We start from the raw sequence: 17,026 nt of genomic DNA on the forward strand, positions 1-17,026 counted from the left end.
GAGCTTTTCAAATCACAAGGGCTTACAAAAGCACTCCTAGTGGGTTCCAGGCCTGGAATGCCAAGGTTAGCCATCACTGATCTAGTTGACCCCCACTCATGCAAAATAGACTGAAATGCATAAAACTGGTGTCAATAAATAAAACCGGCCATTTGCAGGAAATGGTTAAGTGAACAAGATAACCTTAGAAGTTCACCTACTCAATTTTCATTAATAAAAAAAAAAAAAATGTGTATACTTTCAAGTACCACATTACCTTCCTGCACAGAAAGCAGAGACTGCGTTATAATTTTATTTTCTATGTCTGATGAGACCAGAAAGGGAAGCAATCGATAAAATGTTTTAAATTTTATTAAAGTGGACATATTTTAATTGAGACTACAGCTGAAAATCGGTTTTGTTTAAAAAATAAATAAAGTGAAACAAATACATTTATAATAAATACACACACAAACTAAGATCTATCTACGAGACAGCAATGGTTTTTTCCTGGTAAGGCTTGTACTTTCCTCCATTTTTTCCACAGATTTGGTCCTCTTCGGGGTGGCAGACATCGTACTTCTAATATTAGAAAAAAGTCCTTTCTTGGGTTTCGGATCACAAACCTCTACAGACTTTTTGCTTTCATCCAGTTGAGTCTGAAGTTCTGTCACAGAAGCCTCCAGTTGAAGGGCACGTTCTGCCAGGCTCTGCAGTCCCTTCACCTCCTGTTCCTGCAAGATGAAAGAAGAAGACGTTGCACATCACTCTAGGGAACTTTATACCGAAAGGCTGCAGAGGCAATATTACAGTGTTATTAGGGCAGACATCTCAGAAAAGCAATGCTCTTCATACAATTCTAGGCAAATACCCGTATTCAATCAGTAAAGCAAAAAGGTACAAGGTGTGATGTACACCGTGTTTTGGGACAATTTCACCTGCAGTGTTCCCGAATAGCCAAAAACTCCAAATGAGGTTTGGGTTTGTGTGGAGAGACCTTAAAGAGGACCTTTACTGAATTTATCTTAAAGTAGATTTTTTTCCCCTAAATTTATAAAATGTAGTAAAAGTTTGCACACAAATTTTACATCCCTCCAATTCACATTCTTAAATATCAGATTTTTTTTATTTATGTATTTATATAGCACCAACAAAGTATATGGTCACTAATTGTCCCTCAGAGGGGCACAGAATCTTGTCCCTACCATAATCATGTGTCCATGTATGTATCATGTAGTGCATGTATCAGTCTATGGACAATTTTATGGGGAAGCCAATTAACTTATGTTTTTTGGGATGTGGGAGGAAACTGGAGGGCCCAAAGGAAAACCCATGCAGACATGGGGAGAACATACAAACTGACCTGTCTGGGATTAGAACCAGTGACCCAGCGCTGCAAGGCAAGAGTGCTAACCACTATGCCACAGTGCTGCCAGCATCTTTACTGCTGACAAGGTCAATCACTATGTCTTGCATTCTAATGCCATCCAAATGACGTTAGAAGATAAATGACCAGTTCATTATCTGTCTTAAGCAAGACATTTCAGACTCTCACTTTGTTGTCTTCCCTTGAATGTGGCAATTTTGATAGTTTATTATAGAAATAATGGAATCATCTGGCTGGATTCTAGAGTATGGCATAGTAGGGCTTCCATTTTAGTGGTGATATGGTAAAACCTGCTATTTTTACCTCCTGGTATTAAGGGTACTAGTGCTAGGACCATGGGTAGTACCTGAGCTTACAGTGTACGAGACATCCCTTTATAGAATAGAAGTATCAAATGTTACTGAAAATATTTCTTGCATAGCCCATGACCATTTGCAAAAAGCAAAATTACTGCTTCCATCAATGGCGTTCTGTAGCTCCACCCAAAATGGCAGGACATAATAATTTAAAGAGACTCCGTAACAAAAATTGCATCCTGTTTTTTATCATCCTACAAGTTCCAAAAGCTATTCGAATGTGTTCTGGCTTACTGCAGCACTTTATACTATCACTGTCTGTAATAAATCAATGTATCTTTCCCCTGTCAGACTTGTCGGCCTGTGTCTGGAAGGCTGCCAAGTTCTTCAGTGTTGTGGTTCTGCTATGAACTCCCCCTTCCAGGCCCCTTTATGCACACTGCCTGTGTATTATTTATATTAGGGCAGCTTCTCTCTTCTCTCTTATCTTTTACAAGCTGGATAAATCGTCCTCTGAGCTGGCTGGGCTTTCACATACTGAAGAATTACAGACAAGGGCAAAGCTGTTTGCAAGAAGAAACGAGCAGCCTGAAACTTCAGTGCATGAGAACTGCAGGGGGAAAAAAAAAAAACACACAAATGATCTCTTGAGATTCAAAAGGAAGGGTGTATACAGCCTGCTTGTGTATGGATGTATTTTCTATGTGTGGACATACTGTACATCAACCTACTTCCTGTTTTGGTGGCCATTTTGTTTGTTTATAAACAAACTTTTTAAAACTGTATTTAACCACTTTTAATGCGGCGAGGAGCGGCGAAATTGTGTCAGAGGGTAATAGGAGATGTCCCCTAACACACTGGTATGTTTACTTTTGTGCGATTTTAACAATACAGATTCTCTTTAAATAAAACCATGTTATTTAGGCATATAAAAATAAATAAAGATGAGCGCAAGTGTAATTCATTCAGGCTTACTTTAAGGTGATGGTTTGCCTTCATGTATTCATCAAATGTGTTATAGGTTACACCTTACAGTGAGCCAATGTGAAAGGCTGCCAGATTTCCTTTTAAACAATACCAACTGTCTGGCAGTCTTGTTGATCTTTTAGCATCAGTAGTGTCAACCCTGAAACAAGCATGAGGATTATCCAGTGAGACTTGAGTCCGAGCACCTGATCTGCATGCTTGTTCAGGGTATACGGCTGAAGTATATAATGTTGGGGATACACGGTACGTTTCTGTACCGTGTATCGGCCAGCTGATATTCAGCTGGCCCAATCAAGCTGCTCGACTCCCGCCCGCTCGATTCCCGATCCGCGCAGGGATGCAGCTGGGGTCGATCCGGCGGCTAATCGGCCGCCGGATCGACCTGTGTATTCACAGCATTACAGACACAGGATCAGGCAACTTGCTTTATTTAAAAGTAAATATAGCAACCTCCATATCACTCTCACCTTAGGTTCCTTTTAAAGCCAATGTGACTAGGGTATCTAGTCTGTCCATGTCAGGTCCACCTGAAGTGAGAGCAATATGGAGGTTGACATTTTCTTTTAAACAGAAATTGCCTGGATGTTCCACTGATCCTCTAATATCCTATAATATTTTTAGCCCTAGATCCTGAACAAGCATGCCATGCAGATCAAAGGTTTCTGACTGAAGTCTGACTAGATAAGTTGCACACTTGTTTCAGAGACACTACTGCAGCCAAAGAGATCAGCAGGACAGCCAGGCAACGGTATGGTTTAAAAAGGAAATAAATATGGCAGCCTCCATATCACTCTCACTTCAGGTTTCCATTCAGTTGAGAACTCCATTCGTTTTAAAAATATAGTTTGTGACCACTGACACCAATACCATAAAAGCCTCAGTAACCCAGAAGAGGAGAGGATCCCAGGTTAGCTAGTCAGATTAAAAAAGGTAATTCTGATGTTACCTTTATTTCAGCTGCATTTATATTGGATAAGCTGTATAGTTTACCTTTATTTTCATGTGCTGCTTTAACATTTCATTTTCTTCAGCCAGCCTTCTTGCATTTAGATCAGCTTCATCTTTGACATTTTGTATTTGTAGCTTCAGACCGACAATTGTCTGTCAAAAATGACCATTATCAAGTCAGACATGTGAAAGTTTACAGATTAAGTGGAGGAGAGGAAAATAGGAACTCCGACTTCTATAGTTTACCATTTCCAAATGAAAATACTTCATTATCGATGCCAAGGAACATTTTAGATAACATGGGACACTGGGCACGTAGGGGCATTACATATTCATACTGTAAAGACTGAACTTGTGACCTCTATAGTCCCTGACTTGTGAGGCCCAAAGGAGCTTGGGGCCCTAGGCCATTGCCCAGTTGGACACTATGGAGGCACCAGCCCTAAAGCTCTAAGGCCCTTTTCAGATGGACGGCTGGACTGCGCATTTGCAGAGCAGTTCAACCTCCTGTCTGCCACCCGCTAATGTAATTCGGGTGCAATTTAAATGGTGGCGAACTGCAGCGGTTGTAACACCATGCGTGTCAAGCATTAACACGCGGTGGAGTTACTGGGCGGCGGGGGAATGCGACATGTCGAGTGAGCATGGCTGTGGCAGGACTTCAATCTCACTCCGTAGGGGGCAGTCTGTACAGGGTTGGTACCAGGTGCCAACAAGCGCCTGGCCGGTGCAGGAGAGCAGCTGACAGGCAGTGACTTCACCACTTGTGAGTTGCCTGTGTGAAAGGGCCTATAGCATTGCAAGCAGCAGACAGCCATAGTGGGAAAATGAACTATGCTCTGTTCTTACTGCAGTCCTGTTGTCTCACTGTGGCAAGCCCGGTTAATGTATATTTGTAGAAGAAACAACAAAGTTTAAAATTACATTTTACCTTCTCTTTTTCTTGGCAGCGCTTGGTCAGCACATCCAGGGCTGCAGACACAGAATTGCGTTCTGGAGGAAAAATACAATGCATGCTGATAAGATGGCTACTAGCTTTACATACAAGACACCAATAATATCCGGTTATGGATTGTGATGTAGATGCACTATTTATACACCTTTTTCAACTAAAGCTAATAACTCCACCCAATTTGTTTTTAGTTTCTTCCCCCCCCCCCCCCCCTCTCTACATTTATTGTAAAAATAAAATATGTAGCTGGCTTTGTGTCCACAGAAAAAAACAAAACAAAAAAAAAACTGAAATTTAAGCCAGACTAAACCACACCCACACAATTTTCTCATCAACATACAAGTCAAACTTGGGCCAAATATCGCCTGCAAGTGGTTTCCCCATTTTGCATTATGTTTGGTCCACTCTAGACCACCAGGGAAGATTCAGGTCCTTCAAAAAATTAGCATATTGTGATAAAGTTCATTATTTTCTGTAATGTACTGATAAACATTAGACTTTCATATATTTTAGATTCATTACACACAACTGAAGTCATTCAAGCATTTTATTGTTTTAATATCGATGATTTTGGCATACAGCTCACAAAAACCCCAAAATCCTATCAAAAAATTAGCACATTTTATCCGACCAATAAAAGAAAAAGCGTTTTTAAAACAAAAAAAAGTCAACCTTCAAATTATGTTCAGTTATGCACTCAATACTTGGTCGGGAATCCTTTTGCAGAAATGACTGCTTCAATGCGGCGTGGCATGGAGGCAATCAGCCTGTGGCACTGCTCGGGTGTTATGGAGGCCCAGGATGCTTCAAGCGGCCTTAAGCTCATCCAGAGTGTTGGTCTTGCGTCTCAACTTTCTCTTCACAATATCCCACAGAATCTCTATGGGGTTCAGGTCAGGAGAGTTGGCAGGCCAATTGAGCACAGTAATACCATGGTCAGTAAACCATTTAGCAGTGGTTTTGGCACTGTGAGCAGGTGCCAGGTCATGCTGAAAAATGAAATCATCTCCATAAAGCTTTTCAGCAGATGGAAGCATGAAGTGCTCCAAAATCTGATCGCTAGCTGCATTTATCCTGCCCTTGATAAAACACACTGGACCAATACCAGCAGCTGACATGGCACCCCAGACCATCACCGACTGTGGGTAGCAGAGAATAAAGCCAGCACTCCCCACATGGGCTGAATTTGAATGACTTATCACCTCATGTGCACCACTTAACAGCTCAAATACACACTCAGCAATCAAACAGATGCAAAACATATGCATAACTAAATACTTACCATGCAAACGGGAAAGCACAATGGGAGCTTCTAACCTGGTAGTTACAAAACTATGGAAACAAAATATGGGTAAAAGGCTGAATGTAAGTTACACATTTCTGCTTAGCTGCTGTCAGGGTTAGGACATATGCTTTTAACTTAGGTGACCTAGTGTAGGACATCTGCTCCGGAGAATTACCTCAACATTGGTGCAGATGTCCAGTAAATTGTATTTTGCATGCAAACAAGCGAAGCTAAACTTTCTCCATAATCCAGTATTGCATTGTTTGGATGCGGGCGTGCATTTTAGTCCAGGAGGGGCGGTGTACGCTACAGCGATTAACCATTCAACTGTAGTATTAGGTCAGGGATGGGCAGCCTTTTATCCATATACTGACTGTGGGTACTTGACACTGGACTTCAGGCATTTTGGCATTTCCCTCTCCCCAGTCTTCCTCCAGACTCTGGCACCTTGATTTCCGAATGACATGCAAAAGTTGCTTTCATCCGAAAGAAGTACTTTGAACCACTAAGCAACAGTCCAGTGCTGCTTCTCTGTAGCCCAGGTCAAGCGCTTCTGCCGGTGTTTCTGGTTCAAAAGTGGCTTGACCTGGGGAATGCGGCACCTGTAGCCCATATCCTGCACACGCTTGTACACGGTGGCTCTGAATGTTTCTACTCCAGACTCCGTCCACTGCTTCCGCAGGTCCCCCAAGATCTGGAATCTGTCCTTCTCCACAATCTTCCTCAGGGTCCGGTCACCTTTTCTCGTTGTGCAGCGTTTTCTGCCACACTTTTTCCTTCCCACAGACTTCCCACTGAGGTGCCTTGATATAGCACTCTGGGAACAGCATATTCAGAAATTTCTTTGTGTCTTACCCTCTTGCTTGAGGGTGTCAATGATGGCCTTCTGGACAGCAGTCAGGTCGGCAGTCTTACCCGTGATTGCGGTTTTGAGTAATGAACCAGGCTGGGAGTTTTTAAAAGCCTCAGGAATCTTTTGCAGGTGTTTAGAGTTGGTTGATTCAGATGATTAGGTTAATAGCTCGTTTAGAGAACCTTTTCATGATATGCTAATTTTTTGAGATAGGAATTGTGTTTTCATGAGCTGTATGCCAAAATCATCAATATTAAAACAATTAAAGGCTTGAACTACTTCAGTTGTGTGTAATGAACCTAAAATATATGAAAGTCTAATGTTTCAGTACATTACAGAAAATAATGACATAACAATATGCTAATTTTTTGAGAAGGACCTGTATATTGAAAGTGAAGAACTAGATCAAAGAGATCATATGGGGAGGGAGAAGGAAAGCACTAGACAACAGGGAACTGAATGGGGAGGGTCACTACACACCAGGAAACTGTATGGTGTGGGGGGGGGGGGGGGGGGCAGGATTACTAGGGCCACTAGACACCAGGGGGAACCTTAATGCCACCTCCCTTCCTTTTGAAGCTAGTCCCAGTGTTCAGTTTTGGCCCTCTTTTTATTGAAGTTTGACACCCCTAGTCTAGAGCGAGAACTTTGCTGAATACATTCGTATATATCAGGTTACCTTAATTGCACTTTGATTCATACCTGTATCGGCTTCATTGTCACTAGACTCTTTCCTAAGGCCAAGAGCAATCTCCAGTTCTTCTATCCTTCGGTCCCTCTCCTGTAGGGACATTAGAATGTTAGACTACTTGGCATACTGCCTGTGCCTAAGTGCAAAGATGTCCAAATAGATCAAAGTGAACAACCTTAAAAAACTAAAAATTAAATAAATAGTAACCCATATTAAGTCCCCTTTACTGCAGTTGACAGTATAGCTATAGCTGTAGACAAAGGAGATCTGATAAAGTCAAGTGGGAAAGAAAAGTCATGTTAGAAAAGTTCACCCCATTGCAAATACCAGCAAATTAAAGCACACGCTGACCTCCACTTTCTCCTGTTCTGCCTGGAACTCCTCATATGGTACATAATCATCCTCCAGATCTTCCAGTGCTTGGCGGAATGCATGATTCTTTATGGCCTTCTTGTACATTTCTAGCCTACTCTCCATCTGCTCTTCTGTAGTTTCTTTGAAATCTTCAAATCGTTTACTGGCAATAAAAGAAACATAGGCTTAAAATGACTGCTTATATGCAAGTGAAATCAAAATAAGATATTCCATGTAGACACCCATCAGAAAACTTCGTAGCCTTACATAGATTCTGACTCCAGAAAACCCTAAATTGTGTTTTCATGATTCGGGTGATTTTTGTACTGACTTCAGTTATCCACAAAGCCTGGCAGGGCTGTGGAATCAATACAAAAATAGTTCAAAGAAAACAAAGTTCTCAGAAACCTCTAACTCTCCAATGCAGGCAGAGCAGAAGTATTAAAAAATAAATAAATAATAATCTGCCAAAGCTACTACATATATTTAGAACTGTTCAACTACCTGTTCCACGTCCATTTTTCCAGCAACTCCAATATCACTAAATTCATTTGGAAGGAAACAAAACAGAGTGGCATTCAACACTTTATGGACCCCAAATCAAAAAAGAGGATTTGGCCTCCCCGGCATCATCTCATACTACTACGGTATGCTGCAATATTAAAATCCACTTAACATCGGTGGTCAACTCCTTTATGGACAAGTATAGAATCTAAACCATGTCTCACCAACCTCAAAAAGCTCCTCTCACTAATCTTTAACCACTTCCCCTGCTATGGGATGAGCAACTACGTCCCTGCAAATTCCTTCTTCCCCTTGCACCGACGTAACTACTACTTTCCTTGCTTTCAAGCACTCCCGCGCTTGTTATTGCTGATCGTTAGACGGGGATGAATGGGAACGCAGTTCTCATTCAATAATCTGTTCCGTGTGAATGATCGCAGGCATCACAGAGATGCCACGATCATCTGTTCACTTCCGACGGAACCCATGTACGCATTACTTCCTATTTAGCATACTATAGGTACGCAATAGAAAGTAATGCGCAAGGACTTGGTCAAATTGTAAAATTACACCTACACACAATTTCTCTTTTAAAAGACCCACAAATACATTAAAATTAAACACTTTACCTCCCACACTATCCCATAATCACCCACTTTTTTTGCATAAAAAAGGAAAAAAAAAAAAAAAAAAAGATACATACCGTATATACTCGAATATAAGCTGACCTCATGTATAAGTGGACTCCAATATTCAACCTTTTAAAGCTGGAATTTTTAATTGACTGAAGTACAAGTCTACCCAGCAAAGTTTATGGCTGCACAAGGAAGATGGAACAGCTGCACTTGGAGACCAGGAGCGGTTAAAGACTGCAATGCATACAGTATTGCACACTTTCAACCCTCCTGTCCCTTAAAGAACAACTGTAATGAGTGATCTGGAGGCTGCCATATTTTCTTTAAAAAAAAAAAAAAATTACACACACACACGCGCGCGCACACACATATATATATATATCAGTTGCCTGGCAGTCCTGCTGATCTATTTGACTGCAGTAGTGTCTGAATCACACCAGAAACACGCATGCAGCCAATCTGGTCACATCTAACAATATTGTCAGAAACCCCTGATCTAATGCATGTTTGTTCAGGGTATGTAGCTAAAATTATAGGCACTTGATCAGAAGGACAGTAAGGCAACAGGCATTGCTTAAAAGGAAATAAACATGGCAGCCTCCACATCCCTCTCGCTTCAGTTATCCTTTAAGTGCAGCCAGCATCTCCTCCTGGCCCCCCAAGTGCAGCAATTATTCTGGCCCCCCAAGTGCAGCAATTATTCTATCCCCTTCCAGTAGCCCAGTATTTTCTCCTTGCCCCTTTCCTTGTTAATTGTTGTGGCCAGGAGTTTGACCTGTGTTTTCTTAGCATTTCCTTTATCAAGAAAGTATCACTTGCTGCAAATGGGAATGTCACTAATAGTACACACATTACACAAACAAACAAAGACAGAACATTTATATCGTGCTTTTCTCCTGGCGGACTCAAAGCGCCAGAGCTGCAGCCACTAGGACGCACTCTATAGGCAGTAGCAGTGTTAGGGAGACTTGCCCAAGGTGTGTTGCTTGTAACTAGTGTATAAGTCGACCCCTATACTTTTATTTAGTGAGTCAGACCTACATTTCTGACTGAACTTTTTAATATGTATGTAATGAGATTATATTACGGTTAATTGTTAAACTTGTAAATAGTGACAGCAAAACTGAAAAAAATGCACATTTCCAAGGAAATATTGGCGCCATACATTGTACTAGGGAAAGGTTTTAAACGTTGCAATAACCGGGACAAAGGGGCAAATAAAATGTGTGGGTTTTAATTACGGTAATGTACTATTTTAACACTATAGCGGCCAAAATCGGAAAAATTCTCATCTTATTTTTTCTGTTAAAAATGCAGTTAGGATAAAATAATTCTTAGCAAAAAAGTACCCCCAAAAGAAGCCTAGTTTGTGGAAACCTCCCCCCCCCCAAAAAAAACAAACAAAAAAAAACAAAACACAAGACTAGATTGTTTTGATGCTAAAGTTATAGGCGAATGAATGGAAGGAGTGCTTTTTTTTTTGCTTCTTGGAGGTGAAGTGGTTACAATGCCTTACCGGAAACCTACCCTCCCTACTGCAGAGGCTACAGTCAATTCAACCTCTTACCAAACAAAAATATTCAAATTCCTTACCTCCCAAGGTCACTTTACACTTTAATTCTACAGGGGAAAGAGGAATTCTACCATACCACTCAAGAACGGAATCTCACTGTGGTTCAACAAGAACAAAGATGCTCTCTTAAAAGATGCCAATCACTGGTCTGAGGTCACCAATTCCCAAATTACTTGCTCCCAACTTTCCCTAGCTTTAGCCCACATCTCCAAATCCTCTTCCAATATAACTCATTGGGACACACCAAAAACTAGTACTAATTTGGCATGTCACTCATGTTAAACTTTCTAACTAGTCTAACCAACACAGCCCCCTGTGCTGGAGAGGATGCAACTAACAAGGGTCACAGTTTCACATTATGTGAGAATGCCCCAGAGTTCAGAAAGTTTGGACATCAGTAACTAATCTATGGTCTAATGCAGCAATGTCTCACTATTTCCCCTGAATTAGCACTACTACACATCAGTTTAGTCTCCAACTCCGTAACATTTCATACTCTCCCAAGTGCTATAAACTACTTTACACGCTATTGTACAAAATTTGAGCTTACCTGAGGTACCCAAGACTTCAAAAATCTTATCCCTTGCACTAAAACATAAGGATGGAAGCGACCTCCAACACTCATTGTGACCTTTCCAAGGCTATCCAGGTCCTGTCAGCGCTTCAAACTCCATAATCACCAGACCATGTAGCCATTCATTTATCTGACTGGTGCTCTACTCTCTAATTGCCAAGGCACTCCATATTATTGTTGATACTCTAGTATTAGGTTTATTCCCTTTCTATATACAGTGCCAGAAAGTATTCACTTTTTCTGTGCCCCCACAACACTGAAATTCATATATGGATTGTTTTGCAATGTCAAGTTTCATATTTGTTTAAAAAAAAAAAATGTATTGCATTTTCCATGATCACTGCAAATTTGCAGAGATTTTAATGCAAGTAAATACGTGTTTTTAAAAACAAACAGCGCAGACAGATAAAGCACTCTGCAGTGTGACTCGGCCCATAGGTTTCAAGGCAGAAGTTTAGTAATTCAAATCAAACCTTCAGCCTAAAAAATAAATAATTGTGCATTGAGGTGTATTTAAACATTTGCTATCGATATTACAATTAATTAGACCAGTGTTCCTCAAACCTGCCCTCGTGTCTCCCCAACGGTGCCCGTTTTGCAGGCAACCTCACCTATGCACAGGTGGGGTAATTTGTGTGATCTACATGGAATCCACCTAGCCGAGACACCAATTACCCTACCTGTGCATAGGGGAGGTTTCCTGCAAAGCAGGCACAGTTTGCGAGTCATGGGGACAGATTTGAGAAACACTGGATTAGATTTGTCTAATGGGGGGCTGGGTTTACACCAACTACCAGGACTCCCATTGGAACAGCAAATCTACAGATACAGTCCCTGTACTCACCAGATTGCATGTGGACTAGAAATGAAAGCGGTGCATAAAATACAGACTGTTAGGGCTGGAACCCACAGGAGCGCTTTTGGCAGCGTTTTGGCAGCACTGCGATATGCTAGCAGTTTGCCAAAACGCTGGGCTAATGTTAATGGATGGGGCAACTTCCACAGGAGCGTTTGCGTTTCCCAGAAACGCAAACGCAGGACCTGCAGCATTTTGGGAGCGTTAGCGCTTCAATGTAAAGTATTGAAACGCTAGCAGAAACGCTCAGCAAAACCTAAACTGAGCGGTTTTGCTAGCGTTTTGCGGTTCAGCACACTAACAAAATTAAAAATAATTCACAGGACCAATCAGGATAAAAACGCAAAACGCAAAACGCTAGGCACCCGCTGGGGAAAAAAATACAATGTTGCAAAACACAACCCAAAACGCTCATGAATCCGCTTGCAAACCGCTCAGACAAAACGCTAGCGGTTGCGTTTTGCGTTTGCGGTTTTCAGTGGGTTCCAGGCCTTACAGGTCAACCTAGAGACCTCAGAAAAGGCCAAAAGTCAGATGGTTTTACTGGGCTTATACAGTATAGTGCAGCTTTACCTCCATGTCTCATCTAGATGAACCATCTGCTGATACATGGCTTCTCCCATCTCTTTTCTGATTTGCATTTCCAGAAGCAGATTGGTATGCCTTTCAGTAATCAGCTTTTCCTTGAGTTCCTCAATTTTTCTCACAAGATCCTGTCAGACATGAATTGTAAAAACCATAAATAAAATCAATATGGCAAAGTGTGGGACTAGCATCACAAGAGCTCAGTTAAGATGGGTTACTGCAGAACACTGGATTTTTGTGCAGAACTGCTTTCTGAAAGAATACACTAGTCCAGGGATGTCCAGCTCCAGTCCAAGTGCTGAGGTCCTCACATTTTTGGCACAGATCAAATTGATAGGACTGAATCAGGTAAGGTGTGGTTCATCAAACAGAACATTTCTCAGTCCATCCTAAACACTGGCATGGCAATGTGCCTACTCTCACCAATACCACAGAGATAGAGAAGGCAAGTCTTGAAATGATGCTGGTAGTATGCATGTGTTGTACACTGGTCATTTTTTTGTTTTACTACTGCGGTTGGCATTTGGGACAAGTGGTGGCTTTACACGACTGAGCAAAATTTTAGAAACCCCAAACTAGACAACTAGAAATCCAGGTATTCATGGTTATGCTTAGTCACACTTGTGTCAAAGTAGAAAAAAAAAAAAAGTCCAAGATGCCAGAATTTTAAACACACCATTTGCCTTACAGGGATCAAAACTTTATTCATTACATTTTTTCACTGATGCTCCAAAGAGAACATTTAAATTATTTGACCAATAGAAAGATTAGAGAACCATAAATCGTAAAAACATGCTCCATGTGACTTACCCATGTGGCAGAACTAACAAAATTCACATACATACTATGTGGATTTTTGCGTTTACAGCAATTATGGTTTAGTGGGAAACCTTACATAACCCTCCAACCAATGGCACCACATACCAAAAAGCACTACTATGGTTTGGGCTTTAGGGACATTTTACCTCTGGGCTCAAAACCGTGATGTCCATCTCTTCATCTTCATCCTCAGAAAGGAGGTCCTCAATTGATATATCATCATCAATCTCCGTGATAACCCTGCCATCCTTTCCAAGTATTCTTGGGGCCATGAAGTCAAAATTTCTTGGCTGTATTGTCTGAACTACCTTAAAATTGAGAAAAATATGATCTTTACATTTAAAAGCAATATTAACACATTTACAAGAGACCTTAAATAATAATAATAATAATAATAATAATAATAATAAATAAAAAAGGACCCTTGCCATGGGCTGTGGATGGCACGAGCATGAACGAACAACTAACATCTAAGGAACAAAACATGTTGCCTGTGCAATATATATGATACAGATACCCCCTTTGTGCTGGTTTCCAAAGTCTGGTCACCATGTGGCTGATGCCGCATATCAGGACCCTACGTGCGACCACCACCCCCCTCTCTGGGTACCAGAGTGGAGTCAGGTTTTTGCAACTCCACCTGCTTCCAGTGGTTGGTTGCTCCCTATGCAGAGAGTGTGTGTGTGTGTGTGTGTGTGTGTGTGTGTGTGTGTGTGTGTGTGTGTGTGTGTGTGTGTGTGTGTGTGTGTGTGTGTGTGTGTGTGTGTGTGTGTGTGTGTGTGTGTGTGTGTGTGTGTGTGTGTGTGTGTGTGTGTGTGTGTGTGTGTGTGTGTGTGTGTGTGTGTGTGTGTGTGTGTGTGTTACATATACACACACACAGTGGCTTGAAGTTTTCCACATTTTGTCACATTACTGCCACAAACATGAATCAATTTTATTGGAATTCCACGTGAAAGACCAATACAAAGTGGTGTACATTGAGAAGTGGAACAAAAATCATACACGATTCCAAACATTTTTTACAACTCAATAACTGCAAAGTGGGGTGTGCGTAATTATTCATCCCCCTTTGGTTTGAGTGTAGTCAGTTGCCCATAGACATTGCCTGACGAATGCTAATGACTAAATAGAGTGCACCTGTGTGTAATCTAATGTCAGTACAAATACAGGTGCTGCTGTATGATGGCCTCAGAGGTTGTCTAAGAATCTTGGGAGCAACACCACCATGAAATCCAAAGAACACACCAGACAGGTCAGGGATAAAGTTATTGAGAAATTTAAAGCTGGCTTAGGCTACAAAAAGATTTCCAAAGCCTTGAACATCCCACGGAGCACTGTTCAAGCGATCATTCAGAAATGGAAGGAGTATGGCACAACTATAAACCTACCAAGACAAGGCCGTCCACCTAAACTCACAGGCCGAACAAGGAGAGCGCTGATCAGCAATGCAGTCAAGAGGCCCATGGTGACTCTGGACGAGCTACAGAGATCTACAGCTCAGGTGGGAAACACTGTCCATAGGACAACTATTAGTTGTGCACTGCACAAAGTTGGCCTTTATGGAAGAGTGTCAAGAAGAAAGCCATGGTCAACAGAAAAGCATAAGAAATCCTGGTTGCAGTTTGCCACAAGCCATGTGGGGGACACAGCAAACATGTGGAAGAAGGTGCTCTGGTCAGATGAGACCAAAATGGAGCTTTTTGGCCAAAATGCAAAAACGCTAGGGGCCTGATTCACAAAGCGGTGCTAACAGTTAGCACCGTGGTGAAAAGCCCTTTATCAAGCCTAAACTGTTTAGGCATGATAAGTTTTTAGGTGTGATAAGTTTAAGTACCAACTGGGCTAGCACCGCAGTGCACAGCTGATCAAAAGTTTTGCGCTAGCAAAGTCTGGTGCACTTTGCATAGAGTTTAATGGCGCTGCTTTGCGTGCGGGACTTTGCGTGCGATCTAAACTTAGCATGCCTAAACTTATAATGCCTAAACTGAGTTTAGGCATGATAAAAATGGTTCTCACGCCTAAAGTCTTTAACTGGGTTATCACCGCTTTGTGAATCGAGCCCCATGTGTGGCGGAAAACTAACACTGCACATCACTCTGAACACACCATCCCCACTGTCAAATATGGTGGTGGCAGCATCATGCTCTGGGGTGCTTCTCTTCAGCAGGGACAGGGAAGCTGGTCAGAGTTGATGGGAAGATGGATGGAGCCAAATACAGGGCAATCTTGGAAGAAAACCTCTTGGAGTCCGCAAAAGACTTGAGACTGGGGCAGAGGTTCACCTTCCAGCAGGACAATGACCCTAAACATAAAGCCAGGGCAACAATGGAATGGTTTAAAACAAAACATATCCATGTGTTAGAATGGCCCAGTCAAAGTCCAGATCTAAATCCAATTGAGAATCTTTGGCAAGATCTGAAAACTGCTGTTCACAAATGCTGTCCATCTAATCTGACTGAGCTGGAGCTGTTTTGCAAAGAAGAATGGGCAAGGATTTCAGTCTCTAGATGTGCAAAGTTGGTAGAGACATACCCTAAAAGACTGGCAGCTGTAATTGCAGCAAACGGTGGTTCTACAAAGTATTGACTCAGGGGGCTGAATAATTACGCACACCCCACTTTGCAGTTACTGATTTGTAAAAAATGTTTGGAATCCTGTATGATTATTTTCGTTCCACTTCTCACGTGTACTCCACTTTGTATTGGTCTTTCACATGGAATTTCAATAAAATGGATTCATGTTTGTGGCAGCAATGTGACAAAGTGTGGAAACTTCAAGGGGGAGAATACTTTTGCAAACCACTGTACATACATATTTTGGTACATCCATGGTTAATGGGGATCTTATGGATTATGTCCCCTTTGTACCTAATAAAAAGATTTGCACTGTTTATCGTGTGAAAGAAAGACGACAGCCGCCCCAAGCTAGAGAATAATGGCAGCCAAGTAGAATTTTTACCTGTTTAGCAACAGCAGAAAACTTCATGACATGGAGAGTTTCGTCATACGTAGAAGCGCACTGATTGATGTTGACAATCATGCAGGCTTTACCCTTACCAGAAAAGAAGGGCTGGAAAAGCCGGGTCAACTTACTTTCCCTGAAGGGTACATAGCTGGCTTTTCTACAGAAACAGAAAACAGAATGCCATTTCAGAGAAACGTAGAAAATTTCACAACAATGTTACACGCAACATTCTGACTAACCTGACATTCTACACACTCACAAGTGTGCTCTAGAGACTTAGCAGAATAGGCAATATGCATTCTATCAAGAAAAGACAAATTAACACTAGTAAACTAGTTTCAGCAAGGCTGAGCAGACTCCTATCATTCTGTTAACAAAAGAAAACTATCATTTCAGATCAGGTTGTAGTAAGTAAAGTGTGCAACTTTTGAGTCCAGGTTTTGCAAGAATCTGCAGTGTTATCAAAAGCAGTACTACACAGCTTACATACTTTTCATTTGTACATTTTACTCATAACTCCTATTGCCAGAGGTGCATAATTATATTACGTACTCCACCTTTTTATGGCCAATGTGGCCATGGATATTTGTTGATTTATTCATACAACCATGATAAAAAAAAAAAAAAAAAAAAAAAAAAAAAAACACACAACCCCTCCCCCCCCCCCCCCCCTTCCCACACACACACACACACACACACACAACTTCAAAATACAGAAAAGTCGCCAGTATTTCTCAACAGGATACATGTGGTTGCTGGAGCTCAAGCAACTGACTGAAAAAGC

At 41.5% G+C, this 17,026-nt stretch overlaps 1 protein-coding gene across 1 annotated transcript in view; it reads right to left on the minus strand.

The window, feature by feature from the left end:
• Positions 1–450: 450 nt before the first annotated feature.
• LOC137517744 (kinesin-like protein KIF20A) overlaps positions 451–17,026 on the minus strand; it is a 68,195-nt gene continuing 51,619 nt past the window's right edge. The window contains exons 12-19 of the mRNA XM_068234777.1: positions 16,237–16,399; positions 13,425–13,586; positions 12,448–12,587; positions 7,730–7,895; positions 7,390–7,468; positions 4,529–4,590; positions 3,640–3,750; positions 451–713 (exon numbers count right to left, since the gene is read on the minus strand). Of these exons, the coding sequence (XP_068090878.1) occupies positions 462–713; positions 3,640–3,750; positions 4,529–4,590; positions 7,390–7,468; positions 7,730–7,895; positions 12,448–12,587; positions 13,425–13,586; positions 16,237–16,399 (1,135 nt within the window). The 3' untranslated portion in view covers positions 451–461. The remainder of the gene's footprint in view (positions 714–3,639; positions 3,751–4,528; positions 4,591–7,389; positions 7,469–7,729; positions 7,896–12,447; positions 12,588–13,424; positions 13,587–16,236; positions 16,400–17,026) is intronic.

Source organism: Hyperolius riggenbachi, chromosome 5 (genome assembly GCF_040937935.1).
Source record: "Hyperolius riggenbachi isolate aHypRig1 chromosome 5, aHypRig1.pri, whole genome shotgun sequence".
Classification (NCBI taxonomy): domain Eukaryota; kingdom Metazoa; phylum Chordata; class Amphibia; order Anura; family Hyperoliidae; genus Hyperolius; species Hyperolius riggenbachi.